The sequence below is a fragment of the Haliotis rufescens genome, unplaced genomic scaffold, assembly GCF_023055435.1.
Source record: "Haliotis rufescens isolate VD_foot unplaced genomic scaffold, xgHalRufe1.0.p SCAF_4, whole genome shotgun sequence".
Taxonomy (NCBI): Eukaryota; Metazoa; Mollusca; class Gastropoda; order Lepetellida; family Haliotidae; genus Haliotis; species Haliotis rufescens.
In genome coordinates this window covers 60,303,272-60,331,131 of record NW_025964112.1, presented here as the reverse complement: position 1 = coordinate 60,331,131, position 27,860 = coordinate 60,303,272, and the positions used below count along the sequence as shown (strand labels likewise).

At 42.2% G+C, this 27,860-nt stretch overlaps 2 protein-coding genes across 3 annotated transcripts in view; both read left to right on the top strand.

Annotated features, from left to right (window-relative positions):
- Positions 1–20,805, top strand: part of LOC124113420 — a 47,306-nt gene extending 26,501 nt beyond the window's left edge. Inside the window, exon 16 of one of the 2 annotated variants that reach the window (XM_048382011.1) lies at positions 19,980–20,805. The gene's annotated coding sequence lies outside the window, so the exon portion shown is untranslated. Of the gene's footprint in view, positions 1–19,606; positions 19,685–19,979 lie in introns of those variants that run through there. The other variant, XM_048382010.1, reaches the window with a different exon arrangement.
- On the top strand, positions 45–19,684 carry LOC124115332. Its single transcript, XM_048382009.1, has 15 exons — positions 45–911; positions 1,385–1,572; positions 1,832–1,937; positions 3,475–3,571; positions 4,867–5,234; positions 6,379–6,543; positions 10,477–10,570; positions 12,256–12,354; positions 13,417–13,579; positions 14,286–14,368; positions 14,911–15,042; positions 16,488–16,611; positions 16,733–16,925; positions 17,944–18,086; positions 19,213–19,684. Exons 1-15 carry the CDS (start codon positions 254–256, stop codon positions 19,318–19,320), a joined length of 2,721 nt encoding a protein of 906 aa, XP_048237966.1. The 5' UTR covers positions 45–253; the 3' UTR covers positions 19,321–19,684.
- Positions 20,806–27,860: the final 7,055 nt, after the last annotated feature.

The window sequence follows — 27,860 nt, the reverse complement described above, 5'->3', positions numbered from 1 at the left end:
TCTATATTACGAGCAGCTAAACGTTCAAGATACAAACAGAGATAGGGCTTGTCCACTCCACGCAGTCGTGTCCTCCAGGCGACAGGGTACACCTTCAGAGGCGGTGTATACAGTAAGCAATGGTACCCGCTTTTTGCAACCATGTGCACTCATAGCGAAACGAGGAGAAATCACTGCTTAAATTAATGTTATTGTCGTCTTCCCTTGTTATACAGATATAATTTGGAACCTTACAATTTGACTCAACTGCACAATGAAATACAGCACGGTGTTTGTGTTCCTTTGTGTCTTGCTACATAGGACGTGTTGTTCACACTCTGTTTCCCCAAAGAACACAGACGAGGACCATACTAGAGCTGGAACGACAGCTTCTCCGAAACTAGGAACCTCTGGATCAAGCAGACTTATGTCTTCAGAAAATGCACCGCAACCAACATCAAGTTCAACGAATATTTCTCTTGCGCGTGACGTGTTGCCTACGAGCAACGTCGAGGCGACGACATTAGATGCACTCACGTCATCTTCGGGTAATGCCAACTCCAGCAACACTGTTCCAAGACAAGACCCTTCACTCTCCATGTTGGTCAACATGTTCCTCTCCGCCGCAAACACCACTCCCCCTACCAACACATCCCCGACGTTCTCACTTCCGCTCTCACTCATGGCCATGCAGAATAAACTTCCAGGAGGGATGGGGAACTCCCTCTTGCCGCTTCTCATGGGGGGTGGGGATGTCAATCTGGAGTCTATTACAGGTCTCTTTGAGAGCCTTGGTCCTCAACTGCCGTCCATCTTGAAGGGGCTTATACAGTCAAACACAAGCGGACTGGGAGCAGACGAGCGGACATGCTCTGAAGATGTGGATACTTTCCTGGTCGATCTCTTACAGGGGAAGCCGTGGGCTCTTAGCAGTGAGTACCAGTGTCGTTGTAATACCTGAACGCAAATGAATAATAATACTTATCCAAACATTTATCCTTTCCAACTCGCAATTTGATTGTGTATCGCTTTACATTCGGATTATATCCCGTTAAGATTCGGGTTAGTATTGCTCTTACCTATGCATGTAGTTACGAGGCGAGTAACGAGGCCGGGTGGTCAGCCTCGGTTACTTGGTTGATGCATGTCATCGTATCCCATCTGCTAAGATAGATACTCATAAAGCCAATCACTGGATTGTCTAGTGCACACCCGACTGTTTGTCTTCATTTAGCTGGAATATTTAAACAACTAACTAGATGTAATATTGCGACGTTAAACAAACAAACAACCAACCAACCAACCAACAAGCAAGCAAGCAAGCAAGCACGCACGCACGCACGCACGCACGCACACACGCACATACATACATACATTCGGAACTAAGTGAGGTGATACTTTGCAGTGTTGGATGCGTCCGGAAAACCAGGCACCTCCATCATGGAAGGGGCAACGACCTTTTTCGGCAACTTTGACGAATGTCTTGACGGACCCAGTCAGGTGGACCCAACCTCGGGTAGAGAAGTAAAGGGGGACACCTGCGTTGTCTCCATTAGTCCACCTCCACAGCTGATAGGCATGGTGGCAGGAACGGTATGTATAACCCTTTAGAGGTTCTTGAACATACAAGGAACGCCAGAGAACAATCAGTCTCAACAGATTCCATTGGGCGTAAAAGGCAACATAGCAGGGGAAATAATATGAATGGATCACTGAAAATCTGTGATGACACCAGGTGTTCGCTAAAAGGGTAAGTATGTCACCTTATAATGTGTAAATATGACTATTCAGTTTTTCTATCCCGATTATTAATACTGTACTAACTCACAGTCATGTTACTATGTCTGTACAGGGTGGCAACGTGTTCTCCGCGATGGCAAATAGCATAATGATCAACTGGCATCTGTGTGTCCCTGATACGTGCGGCAGTAACAGTGTCAAGAGTGGTATACAGAGATGTGAGTAGAGGGTCATAGTGTAATCAGTGGAATGTTTGTAGCTGAGTGTCCCTGATACGTGCGGCAGTAACAGTGTCAAGAGTGGTATACAGAGATGTGAGTAGAGGGTCATAGTGTAATCAGTGGAATGTTTGCAGCTGAGTGTCCCTGATACGTGCGGCAGTAACAGTGTCAAGAGTGGTATACAGAGATGTGAGTAGAGGGTCATAGTGTAATCAGTGGAATGTTTGCAGCTGAGTGTCCCTGATACGTGCGGCAGTAACAGTGTCAAGAGTGGTATACAGAGATGTGAGTAGAGGGTCATCGTGTAATCAGTGGAACGTTTGCAGCTGGGTGGGGTGACTGGTGAAGATCATGTGTTTTCTTTATTCATAGTTCTAGGAATTTCTGGTACAGATTAGCAACTTGAGCTATAGATTTGATTCGTTGTCACCCTTAAAATATGATCACAGAATCAAATATTTTATGCATTTATGTTGCTAAACTTACAATGATTATCTTTGATAATAATTATTTATAAAATGCACCTGAAACACAGTACCTTAGTATCTAATTGAAATCGACCAAACTGTCTGCTGTAATGACATCATTGTATATCGAATTTGCCGATGTGACTGGAAAGTTGGTAAGTTTCCAGACTGATGAACTTTCGAAAATGTATTACTAGGGGAACAACCATGGTGACTCCCACTGATTACAAGAGACACGGTCCTTGTCTGACAACCATGGCGACCCCTTTTGACTAATGGAGATCTAGGCCAACAGCCATGATGACTCGTATTGATTAACAGAGACATTGTTCTTGTCCAACAAGCATGGTGTCTGCCAATGATTAACAGAGACACAGTTCTTGCCAAACAATCACGGTGTCTGCCAAGGATTAACAGAGACACAGTTCTTGCCCAACAGCCATGGTGACTCCCACTGATTAACAGAGACGTAGTCCTAGCCCAACCATGGTGAATCACATTGAATAATAGAGATATTGCTCTAGCCCAACAACCATGGTGATTCCTATTGAGTAATAGAAATATTGTTCCAGCTTAACAGACATGGTGACTCCCATTGAGTTTGTTGTTTAACGCCGCAATCAGCAATATTCCAGCAATATAACAGCGGTCTGTAAAATCAAGTGACTGAAATCATGAGCATCGATCCATGTAATTGGGATACGATGACATGCATCAACCAAGTCAGCGAACCTGACCACCCATTCCCGTTACTCTTACGAGAAACATAGTCGCCTTGTATGGCAAGCATGGCTTGGGGAAGGCCTCTTCTACCCCGGATCTTCACGGGTCTCCCATACTTAATATTCCCACACGATACATATGGTATCATGTATGACGTTATCTTCGTAGTCGGAAATACAACATTAGGAAGACTGCGATGAACAGTTTATATACATCCTTTGGGATAATTACTGTGGAAATTTGAAAGTTTCATGGCTCGGATTTTCTGTTATGTTTTAACTGTATACGTATGTCTGTCCTGTATACTGCCAATCCTATTATGCCGTGGACTTGTTGTTGTCTAGGGTTGTCACAGGTCAACATGACTGTGAAGGGTGTCGTGTGCCATGCGGAGATCAAGTCTGGCCCCGTCGGTGATGACACTGCCGCAGTAGGAGCCATGTAAGTGCAGTACGGTGAACCTGTCTCAATCGGACTCTTAGTAATCAGGAAGAATTTAGGGGTCATGGCTGTCATGGCGTAGGAATCGGGTGTTCTTTGACTGTTTTTGTGTTGTACACAAATGATAAGCCAACTAACACCAGCAAGCGCCGTGTCCGTATCTATCAGGACTTTAGCAGGCCAGCGACGAATATTTACCACACCATAACTTGAATAATATCTTGATGAAATTATATATCACATAGTAATGGCAGCATGGAAATATATTTGCAATACTGATATGTCGTGACAGCTAGGAGTTCTTGCGGCCTTCTGTGAATGTTTGACGCATAGTGGCTGCCGTTCTTGATGCATCGTTTCGTATCTGGTGGGGTTCAAAGTTCGAGTTCAAGAGTACTGCACTCATATAACGACGTGCATGCACGTGTATGTGTGGCTGTTTGTACTATCCCGGACGAATGCTGGTTTTTAGTGCCAACTGAGATACCATGCCGCAGCTTAACATGGACATCCCACTAAGACACAGTAACGCTCGACATATTACACTGAATCTCCATTTCTTACGAACTGTAACAGCTAATGCAAACATATGATAAACCTGTCCTTCATAATATTGGTATGTTCTTAACAAATGCCTACACATTGAGAAACACCAAAATATTTATTGTTTCCTAAATGAAATTGTTATATACTACAGTATGTTACAATTTCATTTATGAAACAATAGATACTCGTGTTTTATCGTGCTACATACCTGTATTATCGGCCGGTGACCTGTTTGTGAGTAAATTGTCTATCTCTCTGTCTGTTGTGTCACCTTGCTGATGGCGTGCCATCGTGCCAGGACGGCGTGGACCTTTGTTCATGCTATCAAGCCCTGGTTTGCCTGGCCAAAACTCGATTATTTTTAAGACACCGTGATATAACTTGGATATTGTTGACATTCGCTCACTATGAAACGTTGCAGATGTCCGCTATTCAACAATGGAGATTACGGTTATTTCCCAGACAAGGGGCGGTCGGGTAGCCTAGTGGTTAAAGCGTTCGCTCGTCACGCCGAAGACCCGGGTTCGATTCCCGACATGGTTACAATGTGTGAAGCCCATTTCTGGTGTCCCCCCGCCGTGATATTGCTGGAATATTGCTTAAAGCGCCGTAAAACTATACTCACTCACACACTCACTATTTCTCAGACCAAGGTAAAGAGCATGGTGAAAATAAATTCAGAGACATTAATGCATACACATCAGTAAAACGCATTCAATGTGAATGTCATTTTGTTGAATCATTTACAGCGCTCTGACGGCCATCTTTGTTTGTCTGGTCCTCGTGGGGTCAGCTCTAGACATGAACATCCGGGCTGCCAAAGGTCGTCGTGATCAGGTTCCTGTGTCCCCCCGACTGGATGCAGTTCAACTCTCTAAGATCAGCACACAGCTTCAGTCTCACGACGTGGGGGTGCCAGAAACGTCAAAGGGGAATGGGGCAGTAGATGAACATAAGCTGATGGACGAGTCACGACCCGACGCGGAGATTGTTGGAATAGACAACCCTGCTGGTCCGATAGTACAAGAGACAAATGGTGGAAACTTTGTATATCCTAACGACGGACAGCAGCTCCGATCAGCGGACAAACAACATGACAACAAATATAAGCCCAAGTGTAGGTTATGCATCAATGTTTTTAACCTCCTAACAAGTAATTAACTTCAATGGTGGTGACCGGTCTACAATCACTTTTGCTTCGAGATGATTTCCAAATTGAAGCGCAGGGTTTAACACAGAACCAGTTTCGAACAGAGTTAAATCAGTAAATGATCACACAATAATCAATAAAAAATATTGAAACACACGGTTTCATTGAAAAAGGCAATTCAATAAGTGAAATAACATGGCAGCAGTAATAGCTGCCCTGTGGATTGTCTTGAAACAGGCCTGTCTGTGTTCCATAATAGTGTCGGAAGTTGTCAGGAATTTGTTTCTTCCAAATGGGTACTATCCAAACCAGGCTTGGAAATAGATTAAAAATAAATCAGGTCGAAAAGGTCACGAATCATCTCACTCTTGTCGCTCTCGTATAGGTGCAGCAAGCCGGCTAGAACTGCCCCATCCAGAAACGTTTCGAGCGGTCACGCCTGCCATGTTCATATGGGGAAAATATACGTGAATCATTACGCAATGAGTTGACAATTCTTTTAGCTATGCCCGTTTGCGCTTAGACGGAACCCAGTCGTAAAATGGCTCCGAGAGGGGCACGAGTCGCTTTTCGGCTTGTCCCGGAGTAACACGAGTTGGTCGTGAATGTACTGAGTGCTGTTGACTGTTGTTCAAATCGCGATAGACCTGGATATACTGGATACATTTTACCAGTATTTCAATAATTTGCTATCACTGACAAAATACTAAACATATAGTTTACAACAGTTTCTACCGCCACTAAAATGACTTGCTCACAACAATATATACATGAACACCTTTCAAGAGTCAGAATTATTAATTATAACTTTTGTATCAAATTATAACAATTGCCTTTCACATTGAAAATAGAATAATTAAAATATTGGAGTATCTATACTCAACTGCGTGATCCATACCGAGTGCTTGTAGATTTCACCAAAGTTGTAAAAGTCTTGGAAATACTCCTTGTTGGGCTTTCCTCCCAGACTAAGCTAACATGCCGTGATTATGAATGAATAGGAGGTTATCCCACCCACTCTACGTGTAATATTTAGGAGTGAACATGTCACAAAATAAAATGTCATGAACATGTCAGACCTGGATCCACCTCAAGGATTCCTTCTTTTCAGTATGGCAGCGTGTCCTGTTGTGTTTCTCTGCCGTCAGCAATGGGGAGAAGATCCTCAGCGTCAAACGCTCACCTGGATCTCTCACCTGTCTTAACGGCATCCGGGTCCTCAGCATGGGCTGGGTCATTCTGGGTCACACGTTCCTCACTCTCATGCCTAACGCAGGTAGGTCACCATTGTGTATCCAAAAATCAAAGTACACCTGTGTAGCATTGTTTGTTTCAAGCAAAGGTAACAGTTCATGTGCCCTTGCTGTGCGGTGTTGCCTCCCATCGCTGGCAGGAAATGCCCATGATGGGTTCGAATCCCAGATTGGCCCAGAATTGGATCCTTGGTTTGTCATCACCGTACCATGCTCGTGGGTTTCGCTGTTATAACTGAAATACTAGTAAAAGTGATGGTAAATCCTTATTCGCCACTCACCCAAATGGGTTTACCCATCTTCCCGAGGCAAGAGAGTTAACTGACTTTAAAAGTCCAGTTTCCACCCTTGCCGTACTACGCTGGAATTCCTGGGCTCGATCGTAGCGCCACCAGTGGCTATTACGAGTTATGTCCCTTCTATGCCTCTCTATGACCAACCAGATTCCACCTCTCGTATCACTTGCCTTTGCTTCAAACAAAACGGCGGCGCCCAGTGAAGACGATCTGAAAGATAATCAAGATCTATATATTGTGATAAAACGAGTCATACATCGCGAAGTGCATCAATCACGTGAGAACCTTGATTAAAAACATGAAAAGAATTAGAAAATATCTGTTGACAACGAGTTAGCGGTGCACATGTTTTGCAAATCCTCCAATCGACCGAAATCTGCATGACAGTTTACGAACCGGATTTCGATTTCGGAGCGCGATTTTGATTGGACTATGCATAGACTCGTTAGTCCAGCCAAAATGTAACTCCATAATACCAGCCTATTTCGGCAAGGGTGGAAACTGGACTTTTATAGTCAGTTATAATTAACTCCCTTGCCTCGGGAAGATGGGGTTTACCAGACACCATCTGTGACATATATTTCCGTTTTAGTAATGGCTCTATTTTCGGATTGTTATTGTACAGAGCTTATTCCTCATATAAAAAATCTCAGCAGCTAGTTCAATCAGTCGAGCCTAATTTGGACGTATGACGGGACCACAGCGCAACGTGCATGTGTTACTTCACGAAAAAGTCAAAGAACAAATATAGTGACATTACACCTTTCTTCCCTTCTTATTTGTTGTACAATTCTTCAGTTTGTGTAGAGCATAATAGCATGCAGACAAATGAAATGAGTATCTTGTCGCGTTTAAACATTTAAAATCCAACATTAGTTGTGCTGTACACGGTCATTTATTGGACTGTTTTATTAAATGTAAATTGAGTGTTATGTTTAGCAGATGTTGTGTTCCTTGTTCATTTGATTACAATCGATTACAATCGTGCAATAACTTGTGGACATGTTTCAAACAAGATAAAAAATAACTGCATTAATGTGTCGCGTTGAGATGCTGTTCTATTTTGCCTAACAAACTTTCGCAAAAAGAAACGACTATTTTGTAATTTTTTGAAGTTAGACATTTTCTGCCAAATGTCTGGCATTTAAGAAACAAAATGTACTTGTAATGAAATTTTTATTTCGACAAGTGCTTTTACATAAACAGTTTCTTAATGCAAATTCATGAATTCAACTTTACCTTCACAACTGAATGTAATGTAAAACTTAGATTTCTTTGATGTCCAAGGTATTAATTTGTAAAGGAAGTTAGATCTGAAGAATACTTGAAGCAATATATTTCTAAATTATTTGACAACCGTTCCATATGTTTAATTTCGTTCTTTATGAATGTTTGACATGTTTGTTACATTTGAAATTTCGCTTCTACAGCTACATGTAGTTGGCAATTGTCTAGCTATATGTCAAAACAGTATGGCAAACCATTATTTTATGTTTGCATTTGCGTGTTGATAAATGTTCCTGACCTAATTTTGTAATCTAAAGAGTTTCACATTTTCATTTTATACATCTGTCATTTGTTTCTCTTCAAAACTTTAAACGGGACATGAAGTATCATGAAGGAAGTAAAATTATGTTAACGTGTTAATCCATATGTGATACAAGCAAAGCACCTGCCCAGATATTCTTGTTTCTATCAGCAATGTTTTATGCCTCTTCAAAATAGTTTAAATGAAGTGTTTGAAAAGATACATGGAGTCTTCTGCTGTTGTATAATCCTGCTTTATATCCACCCTTATCTTTGTTTCCTTGATATGTAACGTACATTTCTGCGAAAGCCTAATGGAGCCACTATGTAACCGTTCAGTGTTCATATACGGAAAACACGTTGAGTGTCGGCCAATACGTGCAATATCATGCATATCGGTGCAAATATTAACAATTTTAGAAGACGTATTTGTCAGATAACGTCACACATATCAGTGCTTATCCCGAACCGGCTAAATTGAAGCAAGTCTCCAAGCAACGTTTTAAGTTCTTAATTGAATGTGTCTTCTGCTTATTGGTTTCAGATTTGAGGTTTCTTCAAGAAAAATGTACATCACCCAATGTCTCCCTTTTCGTCTAGTGCTCTCATTTGCATAAGAATGAGACAATAATTTGCATACAAATGAGACGGCTGTATTGAAGAACTAGTGGAAGAATTTTCAAGGACAATTAAATTATCACCACGAACAAATTTCATAGAAAATCACAATGTTGACAGATAATTTCCTATATTAACAAAAGTTGAGACACTTGGTTACGTTAAACACACCCTTTGGATAGGTAGTACAGTACGTGTTTGAAATGCAACTTTTTAGAACGTTGATATTCTATTGTCTGAATCACATTATTGAATATAAGCACATATATCGACAAAGTCAAAGATAAAACCTTACTAGACGACATTTGGAAGCTATAAATTTGAGATGAATAAAAGATTTACCCTTTCACGCTGCATAATACGAAACGCCTGGTGTTCTTCCGTCCGTCGAAAACATGCACCTTGTCTGATGTCTCACGGTCAGGTACAAAAACAAAATTGTGGAAAGCACGTAATAATAATGAAACTCACCAGATAAACTTGAAATAATGGGAAAGCAAATAAAATCACGAAAACTTAATCGAAATAACGAGAAAATAATCGAAATTTCGATTTTTCAAAGTAAAATTATAATAACGATTAAACAATCGAAATTAAGAAAAAATACTTAAAGTAACGAGAAAAAACTCGAAATTAGAGAAAAATCGAAATTATGAGGAAATAATCGAAGAAATATAATGATTCTCTACATTTCCATGTTTTAAAATACAATTGAAATAACGGGAAAATAGTCGAAATTACGAAAAATAATCTGAATAATGGGGAAAATAATCGAAATATTGAAAAAGTAATCGAAGTAAGGAGAAAAAATTCGAAATTTCGATGTTTTGAAATAAAATTGAAATAACGGGAAAACGATTGAAATTACGAGAACACAATGAAATAACGGGAAAACAATCGAAATTACGAGAATATTTTTCGACATTTCGATGTTTTAAAATAAAATTGAAATAACAAGAAAACAGTCGAAATTACGAAAAATAATATGAATAAAAAGAAAATATTCGAAATTACGATGTTTTGAAATAAAATTGAAATAACGGGAAAGCTATCGAAATTACGAGAAAAAATTCAAAATTTCGAGAAAATAATCTAAGATTATATTACCAAAGAGGCACAATTTCGCTTCATGTCCCATCTGAAGTGGATCCGTAAACTTTGATTGCTTATCCTGCGATAGTAAAAGAACTTAACTTGAAATCCGGTGATGTACATGTACACGCACAATATGAGTGATGCGTTTAAACCAAACAAGTTAAATGACCGTCGTATTATGTTTATTTCTGTTAATTGCGGGAGGTCAAATGGCTCTTCTTGTTGAACTTGAGTAAAAACAACTCCCATCATGCAACGGTAACATCCCAGATAGTACTACAGAGTAGAACGATTTGTTTCTACAGTTTACGTTAGACACGGTAGCCAAGATACATTGCAAGATGGGCGTTTAATTACAAACCATGACCGTATTAAGAATGATTTTATGGCAGATAAATTCTTGAGGCATGTGTTTTGCAGAGAACCCAAAAATATTCGGCAGACTAACACAGAGCTTCAGTTTCCAAATTATCACGAACGCAACTCTGTCAGTCGACTCGTTCTTCCTGCTCAGGTAAGGTCACAGTAAATTGCATATACATTGTGTTCAGATTCATATTTTCCAACAATTAGTTGAACCATGTTTTGTGTTTAACACTGTCGCTTGGTCGCCCTAACAAAAACAAGTTAAACAAGCAAAACGCGTTAAAATTAACCCAAGCGAGACATCGCGACCATGCCACAGTTTGAAGAATCATCACATTGCTGCTCATAGAATGAACATGTATTTTTTTACCAAAGTGAGGCAATGTGACAACGCGACATCAACAAATGTTGCTTTTCGACCTGTCTAGATTGTGTTCAAGAGACGTTAAAACTGTGCGACATGAGGCATAAAAATGAGGCTTTGTCGCCCTCTTTCCATTGATGGTGCGCATGCGCAGTAAATTAATTAAATCAACGCATGCTCAGAAATGGTAACACCTTTTCAAACTCCGATGTTTTTTGTTTTTTTATGTCCAATACCTTTATAGCTAAGGTACCAATGGCAATATAGATTGCATTTCTAAAACTAAAACCAAAGGCGTCCCAGAACCTATGATCGTGGGTTCGAATCCCAGCACCATTCCAATGCTTGTTGGTTTCACCAAAGTGGTTACGACTTAGAGTTGCATCACTTCTGGCTTTTCCTCCCACATCAAGCTGGCACGCCGTGAAATAACTGAAATACTGTTCAACTTACTTACTCACTTTTATTGATGTATTCGCTGCGTAGAGTTGCATGTCCTAGGTGTGCCATTACCTATAGAAATGTGGGTTCGAATCTCCGATTCGTCCTGATTACATTCCCAGGTTTATCAGCACCATACCGATTCTTGTGCCAAAGTGGTTAAGGCTAAGACAAGCATTATCTCGGGCTTTCCTCCCACATCAAGCTGGCACGCCGTGATATGACAAAAATACTGCTTAACGGCGTTAAACAATACTCACACACTCATGACATCCCTATTCCCGAAAAGACAATGGTAAATTGAGAACATAGTTCACAATAATGTATTTACGATGCCTCTATACGTAATGAATGAACCTTAAGATACCCGAAGTTCGAACGCGCATGTGCAAGTTGCCCTGACGTAAGTTCGAGCCCTGGGCGTTTGTATTATTAAAATATATAATTATATATTATTTTTTGTTAACAGTTGAACAAATATACAGTTACAAATAAAATCGTAAAAACTGACCTTTTTTTTAGCTTTTATTTCTGACTTTACAATTTCAAAATGTTAACAAAACATGATCTATAATTATACATTAAAGCTCCCAGGGCTCGAAATCAGACACAACAATTACAAATGTTGTTTTTAGTTCTTTTTATAAACTGGGTTAACAAGCATTTATTTGAAGGGAACGGGCCATAACTTCACATCCATTCCCACATTGTACTGTGTACTCAAAATGTGCTTGAAGTGTTCTAATTGTGTTCTGTAAATGTACAATCAGTCTCCTCAAAGTGTTCTCGATTTGCACTCATGTATAGTTTGTACTCGACGTATTGACTACACTCACATTGTTCTCACAGCGCACACTGACAGTCACCGAACAATAATGGTTAATGCAGGAGAGAATGTCAACGAAGGAGTTTCCAAATTGCAACTGTATAAAGCTTCTTTATAATGTAACAAAGATGACAATTACGGAGACTCATTCAAAATGCAAAAACAAAACATGAATTCAAAAATTAATGTTTTATGTTGCCAGTGGCCTGTTGGTGACGTACTTGTTCCTGAAGGAGACGGAGAAGGCTGGAGGTCTGAAGGTGAAGCACATGATCCTGTACTACGTCCACCGCTACTTGAGGTCAGTCAGCTCTCAGCTGCTGGTGTTGTGTTTGTAAATAAAAGCGACAAAACCATTTCCAAAACCAAAGGATATCTCCATGGTACGATGCTGTGTGTTTATGAATCACTTATAAACCTCTAGTGTTGCATTACAATTGTTACAACAGGTTGTTCTTTTCTCCGAAAATCCCTCTGCCCACGGGATTCTCGAGCTGTGCGCTTTTGACTGAGAACTTTCGAGTGCTACAACTGAAATTTCAGAATTAAAGTTATGTCATGTAAACAAAAAAGCATCTTCATATCTGTCGGTTTATAAGTCCGATATAAACTTTCTCCTATGGCTGTCCGTGAAAATAATGCACTCCAGCGCAGGAAAAGCCCTTGGGCCTACGGATGCGGGCTTTTCCTTTGCCGGCCTGCATTATTTTCACGGATAGCCCGCGGAGGCGGTTTATATCCTATACTTAGCCTATCAAACAGTTATGAGGTGTCCGCGAATAGGTGAGTGTATCCTGCCACACCGATGGCCTCCGTCAGAAACCCTGGAACATATTGTACATAGGGAATTGCATCGGATATCATATTTGTCACTGATGAGTCAAATGTGGAAATGTCCTTCACATGCTTGCTTTTTGAAAGCTTTCCTGGAACCTTATATGTTGTAACCCTGATCAAACAACTTTGAGTAAGGGTCGTACGACGCCCTTTTGAAATCTTGGTACAAAGAGCATGCACGGTTGTTACTCAAAGCTTGTGAAATGTTGACACGAAAGGCTGGAGCTGTTGGACTATTGATTGACAGTTTACTTTTGTAAAGTAGAAGTCATCCCTCTTGTCATACAGTCTTGTGTAAAACAGTCTTTGGATTATTAGCGCCACAATGGTCCGCACGTAGTACCACATCTGCTAAATTATTTCGCTTTTAAAGTTATTTGTAAAATGTAATTGTGTTCACATAGTACAATTGACGTATAGAGTGTTGTGGTAGTACGGTCCTCGCTATGTTACACAAGCATAATTTATATGGAACTCATTTGGATAGGTTTTACCTATGTCTATAAGATATATTGATTCTTGTCAGACTGACTCCCGTTTACGCCTACGTGATATTCATCAACACGTTCCTGGTGGTGTATTTGACTGACGGCCCGACTTGGGTGGGATCTGCCGACTCCCAGTTTTGTGTTGACAACTGGTGGACAAATCTACTCTACATCAATAATGTATACAGAGAGAAAACAAAGGTAACTTTTGTCTACTTGGTATATAAACAGGTGCTTACAGTTGTCTTCAAAGCAGGCACATAGATCATTGCATTTGTAGCTGACAGACGGGTAAATGCATTTGTCTTCGTAGCGGACAGACGGGTAATTGCATTTGTAGCTAACAGACAGGTAATCGCATTTGTCTTCGTAGCGGACAGTCGGGTAGTTGCATTTGTATTCGTAGCGGACAGACGGGTAATTTCATTTGTCTTCGTAGCGGACAGACGGGTAATTGCATTTGTATTCGTAGCGGACAGACGGGTAATTGCATTTGTATTCGTAGCGGACAGACGGGTAATTGCATTTGTCTTCGTGGCGGACAGGTGCTTTGGCTTTTTATTGTATCATTTGGATTACGTTTATCCAAATTCATGGGTCCAGTGGTGAAAATAAAAATGAACATACAATTGTTCAACAATATTTAAAAAAAAAAAGTAGATCATTCGGCAGGGTGAAAATATACATATAATTTTCAAAGGCAACAGTTACAATTATAACACATATGTCTCTGTTGTAAAATTTACCCAATATTGCATCGTGACCTACGTTGTGGGTCATGCTATTGTCCACATGTTTTCCTGAGTCAGACTCTGTTATATACAGATCCCCGTGATATACATTGCGATTGCCAGTTTGACTGTTGCTTCAAGGAACATTCATTAACTCACATACTCCTTTCTTTCAGTGTTTAGCCTGGGGGTGGTACCTGGCGGGCGACATGCAGTTCTACGTGGTAGCTCCACTGGCACTGATCCCGTTAGCGTTGAGGTAGGGAGTCTTGTAAACTAACATGAAGTCTCTGAAATGAACTATTTTACAGAAGAAAACAGTTGTTAAATTATGGTGAAAAAATATAATAAACAGGAGCCTAGAAACTTTCTCTTCATTTTCCTGATACTGCAGTTATCTAGACTTGCCAAATATTATAGACTTTCATGAGCTGTATTGGATATATTGTTTCAGGTTCTGTATGGCAGACTAGGTGTCTTGTAGCATCCGTGTTCGTTATGTGTTATTATATGTGTTATTTTTAACGGCACTTCAAAGGATGTCCGATACGGCCTTTGTTTGAAGCCCTGACATGGCATGAGTGAGTGAGTGAGTTTCGTATTACGCCGCTTTTAGCAATATTCCAGCAATATCACGGCGGGGGACACCAGAAATGGGCTTCACACATTGTACCCATGTTGGGATTCGAACCCGGGTCTTCGGCGTGACGAGCGAACGCTTAAACCACTAGGCTACCCGGCCGCCAAGACATTGCATGAATCGAGTTTACGTAAAAGTATACTCTTTCACTCCTAATTCAGTTTCAGCATGAAGAATCGCACTGCTCGCAAGATTCTTAAGGTCGATGGGTTATGTGTGATTCTTGGCTTCCTCATCACCAGCATCGTCTCCACCGCCTACATCACCCACTCGATCGACGGTGATCTATTCCAGTGTGTAGCCTTCTCGAGTATCTCGGCCATTGATGTCATTAGATTTTACTAACAAGCCAACATACCATTAGCAGGGTCCCAGATAAAGGCCATATCGGCGCATGTACGGATGAACATATGCAGCATACGGTGGGGAATAATTTCGAAAACGTATTAGATACGCATCACAGCCTACATGTAAGGTCTATCATTCATTTATGGACATATTCGCCCAAAATGATATTCTGATTTCAAGCAGCGTATTTTCTTGAGTATAGGGCGCACAAATATATATTGTTAAGCTGCAGCTAGAATAACACGATATTGGAAAATATTATTCCTGATAAAATAATAGTTTCAATTCTGCCGATATTTGCATCAAAATTCTTTAAAGTTATTTTATAATATTATTGGGTAATTTTTAACCGAATCACCGGTAGATTGTGAAAATACGTGTATACAGCTGATTGCTGTTTCCGGCTTAGTTTACGAGAAAAAACACACGGCAATCTTAATCTCTGCATATAAAACAATGCCTAGTAGAACTGGAATTACAATTTAAATGTTAAATCGTCATGTCTAGTGATGTATCTCAAATTTCAAGTTTGTATTGACCACGTTTGTTATCACCTGTTCGTTTCCCTGACTTTCCTATAGGGATGCATGTAAAACATTTCTGCTCCTAAAACTCGGATGTTTTCCCTGGAGGGGCTGCGCCTTATACTACAGATATACAGGTACAACGAAAAGAGTATTATTTATTGTGTATTGACCTGTTTAAACGAGAGTAGCAATGCTGTGGCGCATATCTAAAACTAAATACGAGATTAACCCATCAAATTCCATTCAGTACTCTTAGTGTACTCTTAAGGTTTGCCAGTACTCTATATTGAAATAGACCGCCTCCGTGGTCTTGTGGTAGAGCGTCCGCCCGGAGAGCGGAAGGTCCAGGGTTCGATCCCGGGCCGCGTCATACAAAAAGACGTTAAAAGATTGTACTTGTTGTTACCCTGTCTGGCGCTCGGCATTAAGGGGCTAAAACAAGGACTGGTCGGCTCGGAGTCAGTATACTGTGTCTGAGTGGGGTATTCATGTTAAACTGCGGCATGGTATCTCAGTGAGCTAGCACTATAAATCGGCATCAGTCCGGACTAGTACAAGCAGCCACACACACACATACACGTGCATGCACGTCGCTATATAAGTGCAATAATCTTGGACGCGACGTTAAACCCAATTTCACCTCACCTCACCTATATTGAAATAGTGTCTACGTACTCCTAATTATCTGGAGCTGCAGGCTTCAGTCACGATGCTTTCTGATAATCAGTATGTACCTTGAAGTGTAGATAATCCACACACTCGAGTATAGAGTAAATGTCCAACTTGACACCAAGTGACAGCTTCCCGATGTTTACTAGACGATGATGTTCTGCCTGCAATCCTCTGTTACTATTTGGTTTCAGTAATGGAACCGAGTTCTCTATGAGGGTGTATGTAAAACCTTGGTGCAGGATTGGACCATTCGCCATAGGGATGGCGCTAGGCTACATCCTTCAGAGGAAGAAATCGGAGCTCAAGATGTCTCAAGTTAGTTAGTTGATATTCCGGCTGCTGGGGTGTTGGGGTCCTGGAATTTTGAAAAGCTGCAAATGAAAATTCAAATTCATAAGCATCTGTCATCAAACGATTTGTATTGTTTCAATTCCAGTTCCTGCAAGTCGTGGGGTGGCTCCTGGCGCTGGTGGCGGCCGGGGCCTGTACACTGGACACCTATGATAACTATGGTGTGGAGAGACCAGGCTGGGGGAATGGTGCCAGGACGGCTCACGAGACGCTGTGTAGACCCGTGTGGGGGCTGGTCTTGGCGTGGGTCATCTTCATGTGCTGCAAGGGCAAAGCAGGTGCGTGTGTATTGTTGATACAGTCCTAGTTTGTAGTCTGTGGTTGTACACAGACGCGACATAAGCCGTTCCATAACCATAAGAAAACTCTGCTAAAATTAGGGCCATTGTACGTTTTCGATTACATCAAGTGTTTTTGAATTACCATCAAATAATGATGATAGCAGGTGTTCGGAAAGAGGTTGGCGTATCCTGCGCCACCTGCTGTCACAAACACATGCAAAGGCAAGTCAATTGTTCACCTGAACAGAACACACGGGAACATATGGTACAAGTCAAAATAGGAAATTGCATCGAACATGATTCTGTCACTGATGGAAATGTCCTCATCTGTCGACACTAAAACCCTTTGAAAGCTTTAAAATATTGCTCGACATAAATGGAATGCTAACTATTGAAAAAAACCATTTGATTTAACTAGCTTTGGAGTGAGGAAAATTCAAATGGGTCCGTAATGAACAAGTATGTGTCTGATTGTAGTTGTAAGAGTAGCATACACCCAACCATCATCCCGAGGCAAGGGCGTTTACTGACTACAAAAGTCCAGTTTCCACACATGCCGAACTTGGCTGGAATTTGCAGGCTCGATCGTAGCGCCACCAGTTGTTATTATGAGTTATGTCCCTTCTATGTCCCTCCTATTGACCAATCAGATTCCATCACTCATATCACTTGCATTTGCTTCAAGCAAAATGGCCGCGCCCAGTCAAAACGATCTGATCGATAATCAAGATATATATTGTAATAAACGGGTCTTACATGATTAAAAACATGAAAAGATTTGCAAAATATCTATATTGGCGGCACATATGTCCTGCAACCATGTAGTTCGTTGCGCGATTTTGATTGGACTAAGCACGGACTCGTTAGTCCAGCCAAAATGTCACTCCGGAATGCCAGCCTAGTTCGGCAAGGGTGGAAACTGGACTTTTACAGTCCGTTAACGCCCTTGTCTCGGGAAGATGATACCCTACTAAATGTTTTCCATTTTGTCACTACAATCTTTCTCTTTCCCCAGGCATAGTGGACTGGATGTTGTCCTGGGCCTGGTGGCAACCTCTCTCTCGACTCACATACGGGGTCTACCTCATACATCTTATCCTAATCAGGACAGACTCTGCTACTATGCGGTCACTCTTCTTTTATTCATCTGGATATATTGTAAGTTATGTTATTATTATGTTTTATATTATAGTGAGTGAGTGAGTTTGATTTTACGCCGCTTTTAGCAATATTCTTAGCAATATCACGGCTTATCATATCAGAAATGGGCTTAACACATTGTACCCATGTCGGGAATCGAACCCGGATCTTCGGCGTGACGAGCGAACGCTTTAACCACTAGGCTACCCAACCGCCCCTTTTTATATTATAAGAAGGTTAATATATGCAAGATTCATTGAAATCTCTGCTGTAAAAGATCCAAATATCATTGACGTTAATGAGTAACTAAAACAGGTAAGCCCTATTCAGACAAGAGTGAGTGAGTGAGTTTGGTTTAACGCCGCTTTTAATAGTATTCCAGTCATATCACGGCGTGTCAGCTTAATGTGGGAGGAAAGCCCGAAGTGATGCAGGTCTCAAACGTTTACCACTTCGGTGAAACCCACGAGCACGGGTATGGTGCTGACAAACCTAGAAACATAATCGGGGCGAACCGGGATTCGAACCCACAATCATAGGTTTCTGGCGTGCCTAAGGGACGAAACTCTGCACAGCGAATCGGTGCGCCTTAGACGACTGGGCCACCCGTGCCCCCTATTCAGACAATAGGTATAGTTGTATTTCTTTATCGTCACATGATTCCTTCAGTTTGAACTGTGTGTCATTATTTGTAGGGACGCGTCACTTAAAATTGGGGAAAACGTCAGAGAGAGAGAGAGAGAGAGAGAGAGAGAGAGAGAGAGAGAGAGAGAGAGAGAGAGAGCAGATGATAGGATTTAGGTGGCGTCGGATCAGATGTCTATATTTTGGTACCATAATGAAAGGGGCGCATGTACAAATTCATGACTTTGAAATTGTACCCCACCATGTCACCAAGTGAGTGTGTAAGTATAGTTTCACGTCGCTTTCAGCAATATTCCAGCAATATCAGGGCGGGGGACACCAGAAATGGGCTTCACACATGTACCCCAATGGGGAATCGAACCAGGCCACTCGGCGTGACGAGCGAACGCTTTATTCACAAGCCGCCCCACCGCCCCACGTCACGAAGTACGTAGAGCTGCCACACATTATGATTTTTACAACTACGACTAAGAAACGACTGTATTACTATGTATTCCAGGTGTACCGCTTCTTCGGCTACGTGTGCATGTCGTTCATCTTCTCCTTCCTGCTGGCCATCCTGGTGGAGGCGCCCATGCTGCAGCTGGAGAAGCTGGTCCTGTCCTGAATCACAGCAGCTTGCATTACGACCAGGGCCCACTTGCACAAAGCGATCTTAGCCTTAAGATGATCGTAACTCCCATACTTTAACATAGGCTTACAATAGTCGAAGCGCTAAGATTGCTTTGTGCAAGTGGGCCCAGTCTCATTAAAATCCACAAAGCGCTCGTAGCGCAACTACAGTCGTAAATGTATGTTAAAGTATGGGAGATACGATCACTTTAGCGCTACGGTAGCTTTGTGGAACGGACCGCGGATCTGTTACTCCGATATGATACATGTCTAGATCTGAGGACACCTCCATATAAGGTTGAATCAGGTGAACCCTAAGCAAAATTTGACCGCCCAATTAAAATAGATTGTTGAGCCAATCTGATGTCAGCTTTCTAATGCAATTCGGCTTAATTTCTTAACCGACTCGATTCAGAAATTTCTGCCAAAGGAAATCGCAAATCCCTTCCATAGTAACCGTCTTGGGTAGAGATACCATGGCGCCACAAACGACAGCATGTGTTATAATTCAAATAGTCACAACAATGTAATAGTGCCGTAATTAGTTTTCGCATTCAGAGTTCGTCCAATGTATTCGTTTTCGAGATCAAGAAATCAGATATGCTTGTCTCAATCTTTCGCTCGCTCATACCGAAAATGACACCTCCATATAAGGTTGAATCAGGTGAACCCTAAGCAAAGTTTGACCGCCCAATTAAAATAGATTGTTGAGCCAATCTGATGTCAGCTGTTTAATGCAATTCGGCTTAATTTCATGTCAAGATCTGAGGACACGTCCATAGAAGGTTGCGTCAGGTTGTGTTAGGTCACGTCAGGCTGCGTCAGGATTCGTGGGCTCTTGAGTCAAGCAGATGTCAACTTTCAAAAGCAATTCGTCTGTATTTTTGTACCGACTTGATTCGGAAGTGTCTGCTGAAGAAAATCGCCACACGGCAAACAAACCTCCACGGTAGCCCTTTCGGATGTCGACGCCAAGGTGCTCACAAACGACAGGATGTGTTTTCAAATTATCCAAAGATCTGATTTAGATAAGATTGTATCATAACCAATCTAGGGTGCCATCTTACAGGTTCACAAACATAATATATAGCCGAGCATAATCCACGCGTCACATCCACGCAAACCTGATGATTTTGAAATAAAAAAATATAAGCGAATAAATGAATTCATTTCTACTCTGAGAAGGTATTTTTGAAAATATCACAATGCTCTGTAAGTTTTGTTTTGGGCCACCACATTTCTGGTTTACTATTTCAGTACCAGTCACCATATACAGTCTAGGATATTGGATTCCCCTCCAATGAATCACATCGTTTGGTGTTTGAGCTGCCATACCCCGTGTATTCCAAACAGACTCCGGCTGTAGCAACTTCCCTGGCGAACACACCACGTGGTCACGGACCTCTAGACTTGTAACCCAGATAGTCACAATCAAAGTTTCTACCTGCAATGGAACGGTTTAGTTGGTTTCATCCCTGTATAAAAAAAACTAATAAAAACATCACCGTTAGATAGTAATCATGTCGAATATCTGTTAAAACATATTTCATGAGGCGCAAAGGGACGGTCGGGTAGCCTAGTGGTTAAAGCGTTCGCTCGTCACGCCGAAGACCCGGGTTCGAATCCCAACATTGGTAGCCCATTTCTGGTGTCCCCCGCCGGCGGGGAATGCTGGAATATTGCTAAAAGCGGCATAAAGCCATACTCACTCACTCATGAGGCGCAAAGGGCAAAATAATGATGAATATAATATGAATGGACCACTGAAGATCAGCGTTGAAACAAGGTGTTCACAAGAGGATAAACATGTCTTGCTCTAAACAATTTTCACAAAATAACACTTTTTAGAACAAATAAAGTAAACTTCTAAAATTCCAATACCTATTTACAATGCTTACATCAAGTTGTAATTGATACAAAATAAGCATGTACATTTTATCTTCAACAAGACGTGATAAATGGGTTTGTATTGATTACAGATTACATTTGAGTGAGGTCACTATTCAGAGCAAACATTGCAAGGATGCACTGTCATTTGCATTATTTACAGTTAGATAAAACATAGTGTTAACACCCCTATGAATAACTATGCACCAACATGATCAATTAAAGAGATGACAAGCTTTAACCAAAAACACATCACAAAATGTTACATTACCACAATGCACATTAATAAATATATTGTGTCTCAAATCACCTGGACCGCCTCCGTGGTCTAGTGGTAGAGCGTCCGCCCGGAGAGCGGAAGGTCAGGGGTTCGATCCCCGGCCGCGTCTTACCAAAAGACATTAAAGATGGTACTTGTTGTTACCCTGTCTGGCGCTCGGCATTAAGGGGCTAAAACAAGGACTGTTCGGCTCGGAGTCAGTATACTTTGTCTGAGTGGGGTATCCATGTTAAACTGCGGCATGATATCTCAGTGTGCTAGCACTATCAATCGGCATCAGTCCGGACTAGTACAAGCAGACACACACACACACACACACACACACACACACACACACACACACGCGCGTGCATGCACGTCGCTATATAAGCGCAATAATCTCTGAAGCGACGTTAAACCCAATTTCACCTCACCTCACCTCAAATCACCCCGACAGAAACATATGATTTTATGTCCCTAGAGCTCTATATTACAACATATTTGAAGAGGCTGAAGGTCGATTAAATGCATATTTGTCATAAACCCTCCAGAACATTGCCACCCACATTAAAGGATGATTAAACAAGTCATTCATTTTGATACCACTCCACGTGATTTGAACTATAATCCACTCCATTGTATTGAACTATAATCTTAATATTCATTTGTGTTCAGACGCAATTTTTAATACTGCTATAATGACAAAGTAATATGTCAATAAATCATTCATTAACACAATTAATGTAAATGACAAACAAATGCGGTAATAATATAATTTAACTTGATATTACACTTGACCTTGACACTAAGACATATTTCTATGTTTCCATGTATTGATACACCTGGGGATCAAAGCGCTACTTCCAATGATAAGTCTCATTCACTTCTCCGAGTGTGTGGACTTTGAGACATGACATGAGTCAAGCCAACAACCCAGTCTTGCCGTAAAAGGCGACTATACTTGTCGTAAGAGGCGACTGACGGGATCGGGTGGTCAGGCTCGCTGACTTGGTTGATGCATGTCATCGACCCCAATTGTGTGGATCGATTCTCATGTTGTTAATCCCTGGATTATCTGGTCCAGACTCGGTTATTTACAGACCGCCGTCATCTAGCTGGAAAAATACTGAGTGCGGTGTTAAACAACAAAGAAACAAAACAAACAAAACATGAGTCAAGCCTTGTACGTGAATCACGAATTTTGTAAACATAACCCACTTAATGTAGTCATATTTTGGTACAGTAGACTATGCGTAACCCCACATCTTTCTAATCCATATATCTATATCACGTTTTATTGTCACAACTGTAAATGGAAGCATATATTTGTCCATGACATTTTTCTAAAGCACAGTGTTGAGAAAATCATAAACGACGGCAAATGCTAGCAAACACATGAGCCATCTCCCCCCTTCCTCCCCTCCTTCCTCTCTTTCTCTCTGTCTCTGTCTCTCTGTGTGTGTCTGTCTCCCTGTGTGTGTCTCTGTCTCTGTGTGTGTGTCTCTGTCTCTGTGTGTGTCTCTGTCTCTCTGTCTCTGTCTCTCTGTGTGTGTCTCTGTCTCTCTGTGTGTGTCCCTGTGTGTGTCTCTGTCTCTGTGTGTGTGTCTCTGTCTCTGTGTGTGTGTCTCTGTCTCTCTGTGTGTGTCTCTTTCTCTCTGTGTGTGTCTCTGTCTCTGTGTGTGTGTCTCTGTCTCTCTGTGTGTGTCTCTGTCTCTCTGTGTGTGTCTCTGTCTCTCTGTGTGTGTCTCTTTCTCTCTGTGTGTGTCTCTGTCTCTCTGTCTCTGTATCTCTGTGTGTGTCTCTGTCTCTCTGTGTGTGTCCCTGTCTCTCTGTGTGTGACTCTGTCTCTCTGTGGGTCTCTGTCTCTGTGTGTGTGTCTCTGTCTCTGTGTGTGTCTCTGTCTCTCTGTGTGTGTCTCTGTCTCTCTGTGTGTGCCTCTGTCTCTCTGTGTGTGTCTCTGTCTCTGTGTGTGTGTCTCTGTCTCTGTGTGTGTCTCTGTCTCTGTGTGTGTCTCTGTCTCTCTGTGTGTGTCTCTGTCTCTCTCTGTGTGTCTCTGTCTCGCTGTGTGTCTCTGTCTCTCTGTGTGTGTCTCTGTCTCTCTGTGCCAATATGTTCACAATAGAGTCAATCTACAAACGTTAGGCGTGGGTTTATTGATGTTTGTGACTGGAGAAAACAATGTGTCCCATCCAACTTATTTTTGTGACGAGCTAAATACATACTTTAGTGTTCATTCCCAATATAGGATATTTACCATCGCAAACCAAACAAGGCTTGATAAACTCTTTATTGTATAATGTCTTTCTTAAATTCTGTCGTTGAAAAAACTATTCTTATATCTCACAGGCGATACCTAAACATTGCAGGTTTTCAGGGAATATGCGCATTATTACAATTCGTTGATTAGTCAATGGGACAACAGTCCAAATAGTTCCCATAGAAACCTGGGTGCATGTTTTGACAATGGAGTAATTACCCTAACGGGTACAGTTTGTATCCGTTGCTTTTTTCTACCCGTTATTTGATAAAAGCTTTATTGTCCTTTTTTTATATCTAATGATTTTGACTGGCCCACTCGAGTATGAAGTATATTATTATAATACAATACATCCAGCATCCACACTTGATATCCACACTTGATATCCACACTAGTCACACTCTGTTTGATTAACTGATGGTATGTAATAAGATAAGTTGTATTGTTAATAGGTGAGGTGAAACGTCGCGTCCAAGATTATTGCACTTATATAGCGACGTGCATGCACGTGTGTGTGTTTGTGTGGCTGTTTGTACTAGTCCCGACTGATGCCGATTTATAGTGCTAGCACACTAAGATACCATGCCGCAGTTTAACATGAATACCCCACTCAGACACAGTATACTGACTCCGAGCCGACCAGTCCTTGTTTTAGCCCCTTAATGCCGAGCGCCAGACAGGGTAACAACAAGTACCATTTATTAGCGTCTTTTGGTATGACGCGGCCGGGGATCGAACCCCTGACCTTCCGCTCTCCGGGCGGACGCTCTACCACTAGATGGGGGATTAAGAATAGATACCGCCCTGTCATTTGGTACTTGGGACAGAGAAGAAATATTGCAAACCTTGGGTGGTATCAAAGATTTCCAAGTAAGCTATTTATGACGAGCCTTTTACCTTTTACGTTATATACGATTGTTTCATATGCCTAATATGGCATGTCCGCAAATGAGGACACGTTATAGTTGACGGTAGTCTGTCTCTTCTGATATCAACATATGATAGTGCGAGATGCGAGCCACTAACACATAGGGCAGTGGTAAATGGGGCAACTGTTGACTCAATGCTATATATAGTGTTTACTTTATCAGTAAATACTATACATAGCATTGAGTCAACAGTTGTGAAGCACATTGTCAATTAGTCTCGGTGCAGACCTCAGCGACAGGGTACTCAGGGCATTAACTTAACAAGGGCAGACAACAATACTAAAGGTTTATCATGGACAAACGACAGTTTCGCAGGGTGGGTACAGGGACTGACCTCGACGACAGAGGACACAGGACAAATACGGTAACATGAGCAGACGACATTTTAGCAAGTCGGTACAGACCTCAGCGACAGAGGACACAGGGCAAATATGGTAACAGGGGCAGGCGGCGGTATAGCTGGGTCGGTACATGGTCAGACCTCAGCGACAGAGGACACAGGGCAAATACGGTAACAGGGGCAGGCGGCGGTATAGCTGGGTCGGTCCATGGTCAGACCTCAGCGACAGAGGACACAGGGCAAATATGGTAACAGGGGCAGGCGGCGGTATAGCTGGGTCGGTCCATGGTCAGACCTCAGCGACAGAGGACACAGGGCAAATATGGTAACAGGGGCAGGCGGCGGTATAGCTGGGTCGGTCCATGGTCAGACCTCAGCGACAGAGGACACAGGGCAAATATGGTAACAGGGGCAGGCGGCGGTATAGCTGGGTCGGTCCATGGTCAGACCTCAGCGACAGAGGACACAGGGCAAATATGGTAACAGGGGCAGGCGGCGGTATAGCTGGGTCGGTCCATGGTCAGACCTCAGCGACAGAGGACACAGGGCAAATATGGTAACAGGGGCAGGCGGCGGTATAGCTGGGTCGGTACATGGTCAGACCTTAGCGACAGAGGACACAGGGCAAATATGGTAACAGGGGCAGGCGGCGGTATAGCTGGGTCGTTACATGGTCAGACCTCAGCGACAGAGGACACAGGGCAAATATGGTAACAGGGGCAGGCGGCGGTATAGCTTGGTCGGTACATGGTCAGACCTCAGCGACAGAGGACACAGGAAAAATATGGTAACAGGGGCAGGCGGCGGTATAGCTGGGTCGGTACATGGTCAGACCTCAGCGACAGAGGACACAGGGAAAATGCGGTAACAGGGCCAGACCCCAGCGACAGAGGACACAGGGCAAATACGGTAACAGGGGCAGACGGCAGCATAGCTGGGTCGGTACATGGTCAGACCTCAGCGACAGAGGACACAGAGCAAACATGGCAACAGGGCCAGACAACAATGCTGTGAACAAATGACATAGGCAGACGACAATAAAGCTGGGTATGTACAGGGACAGACACGTGGTCACGAGACAGCTCGATCAGACTAAGTTTCTACAAGTTGTTTACGTGGAAAGTTAAAAGAAAGTCCCTTATCTTATAGAATGAAAACAAATCATGTTTGTGATTAAGACAACAGTACAGTGGACAGACAGCATCTGCCAAAATTATCCTCTCTACCACATTTTTAACGCTCACGGCACCCCGGATACTGCCACAGCGACAACGCTCACGGCACCCCGGATACTGCCACAGCGACAACGCTCACGGCACCCCGGATACTGTCACAACGACAACGCTAACGGAACTCCTGATACTGCCACAGCGACAACGCTCACGGCAACCGGATACTGCCACAACGACAACGCTCACGGCACCCCGGAAACTGCCACAGCCACAACGCTCATGGCACCCTGGATACTACCACAGCGACAACGCTCCACGACACCCCGGAAACTGCCACAACGACAACGCTCACGGCACCCCGGATACTGCCACAGCTCCGAAGGAAGCATAAGCTTCCTGCGCTAGGCTCTTTTCTCTTTATGTTGCTCCAAATGTTTGCCTCCACCGTCTCCAACCCTATTGCAAACACAACATCCAAACTATTCAGACGAACGCACTACGTGTTCACGTAGTCATAAAATGGCCAGACAGTTTTTCAACATACCTGTGTATAGCCTCTGATACATGTAATTTGGGTGTCACACATTTCATTGTTTTATCATTCATCAACCATGTTGCTTTCGGCTTATCAAGCAATAAGATTGTATTTACTCTGTGAGAGATCGAGCTGTGGTCTGTTGCTTTAACGTCAGTGATATAGTTGACCGCCTCCGTGGTCTAGTGGTAGAGCGTCCGCCCGGAGAGCGGAAGGTCCGGGGTTCCATCCCCGACCGCGTCATACCAAAAGACGTTAAAAGATGGTACTTGTTGTTACCCTGTCTGGCGCTCGGCATTAAGGGGCTAAAACAAGGACTGGTCGGCTCGGAGTCAGTATACTTTGTCTGAGTGGCGTATTCATGTTAAACTGCGGCATAGTATCTCAGTGAGCTAGCACTATAAATCGGCATCAGTCCGAACAAGTACAAGCAGCCACACAAACACCACACACGTACATGCACGTCGCAATATAAGTGCAATAATCTTGGACGCGAAGTTAAACCCCATTTCACCTCACCCAGTGATAGAGTTATTTTTTAATATTAAAATTAATTTTAATAATCTGATTATCTGCCACCTGCGAAACACTACATATGGGTATGTGGAGGACGAGTATAATTTTTTGTAAGTTTGCTCCGGTTATAACAAGCTCCGCGTGGATCACTTACCACAAAAAAATTGTGAATATCCGACCATACAAAAAATTAATATCATTATTGTAAATTAATTAAACGTCTAGCTATCTATATCTATTAAGCAATGTCACTTCGTAGTACATTATTGTCACAACAATAACATCTGTATCCATCACGTCCATTGTAATACAAATGTAACTATGGGCCGATGGAATTGAATTGAACATAAAAAACGAAATACAAAACACAAGATCGTTCACAAATCAGAACTCAACACCACAAAACAAAATATAGTTCCAGAAACATATTAGCGTTCCCCAGATCTAAAAGAGAGATTCCCTCGAAAGAAAGTCGGTGTCCTTTTTCCTAAACAATTTCTTTGTTCTTGAACATGACTCATCAATATTACTGGCTCGGTACCTGATCAATACCATATATGGATAGTTTGTACTGTAAAGGTCAGCGTCCTAATATATGCCTTATATGGTACGTTTGATAACACGGTGTTGACAACATATG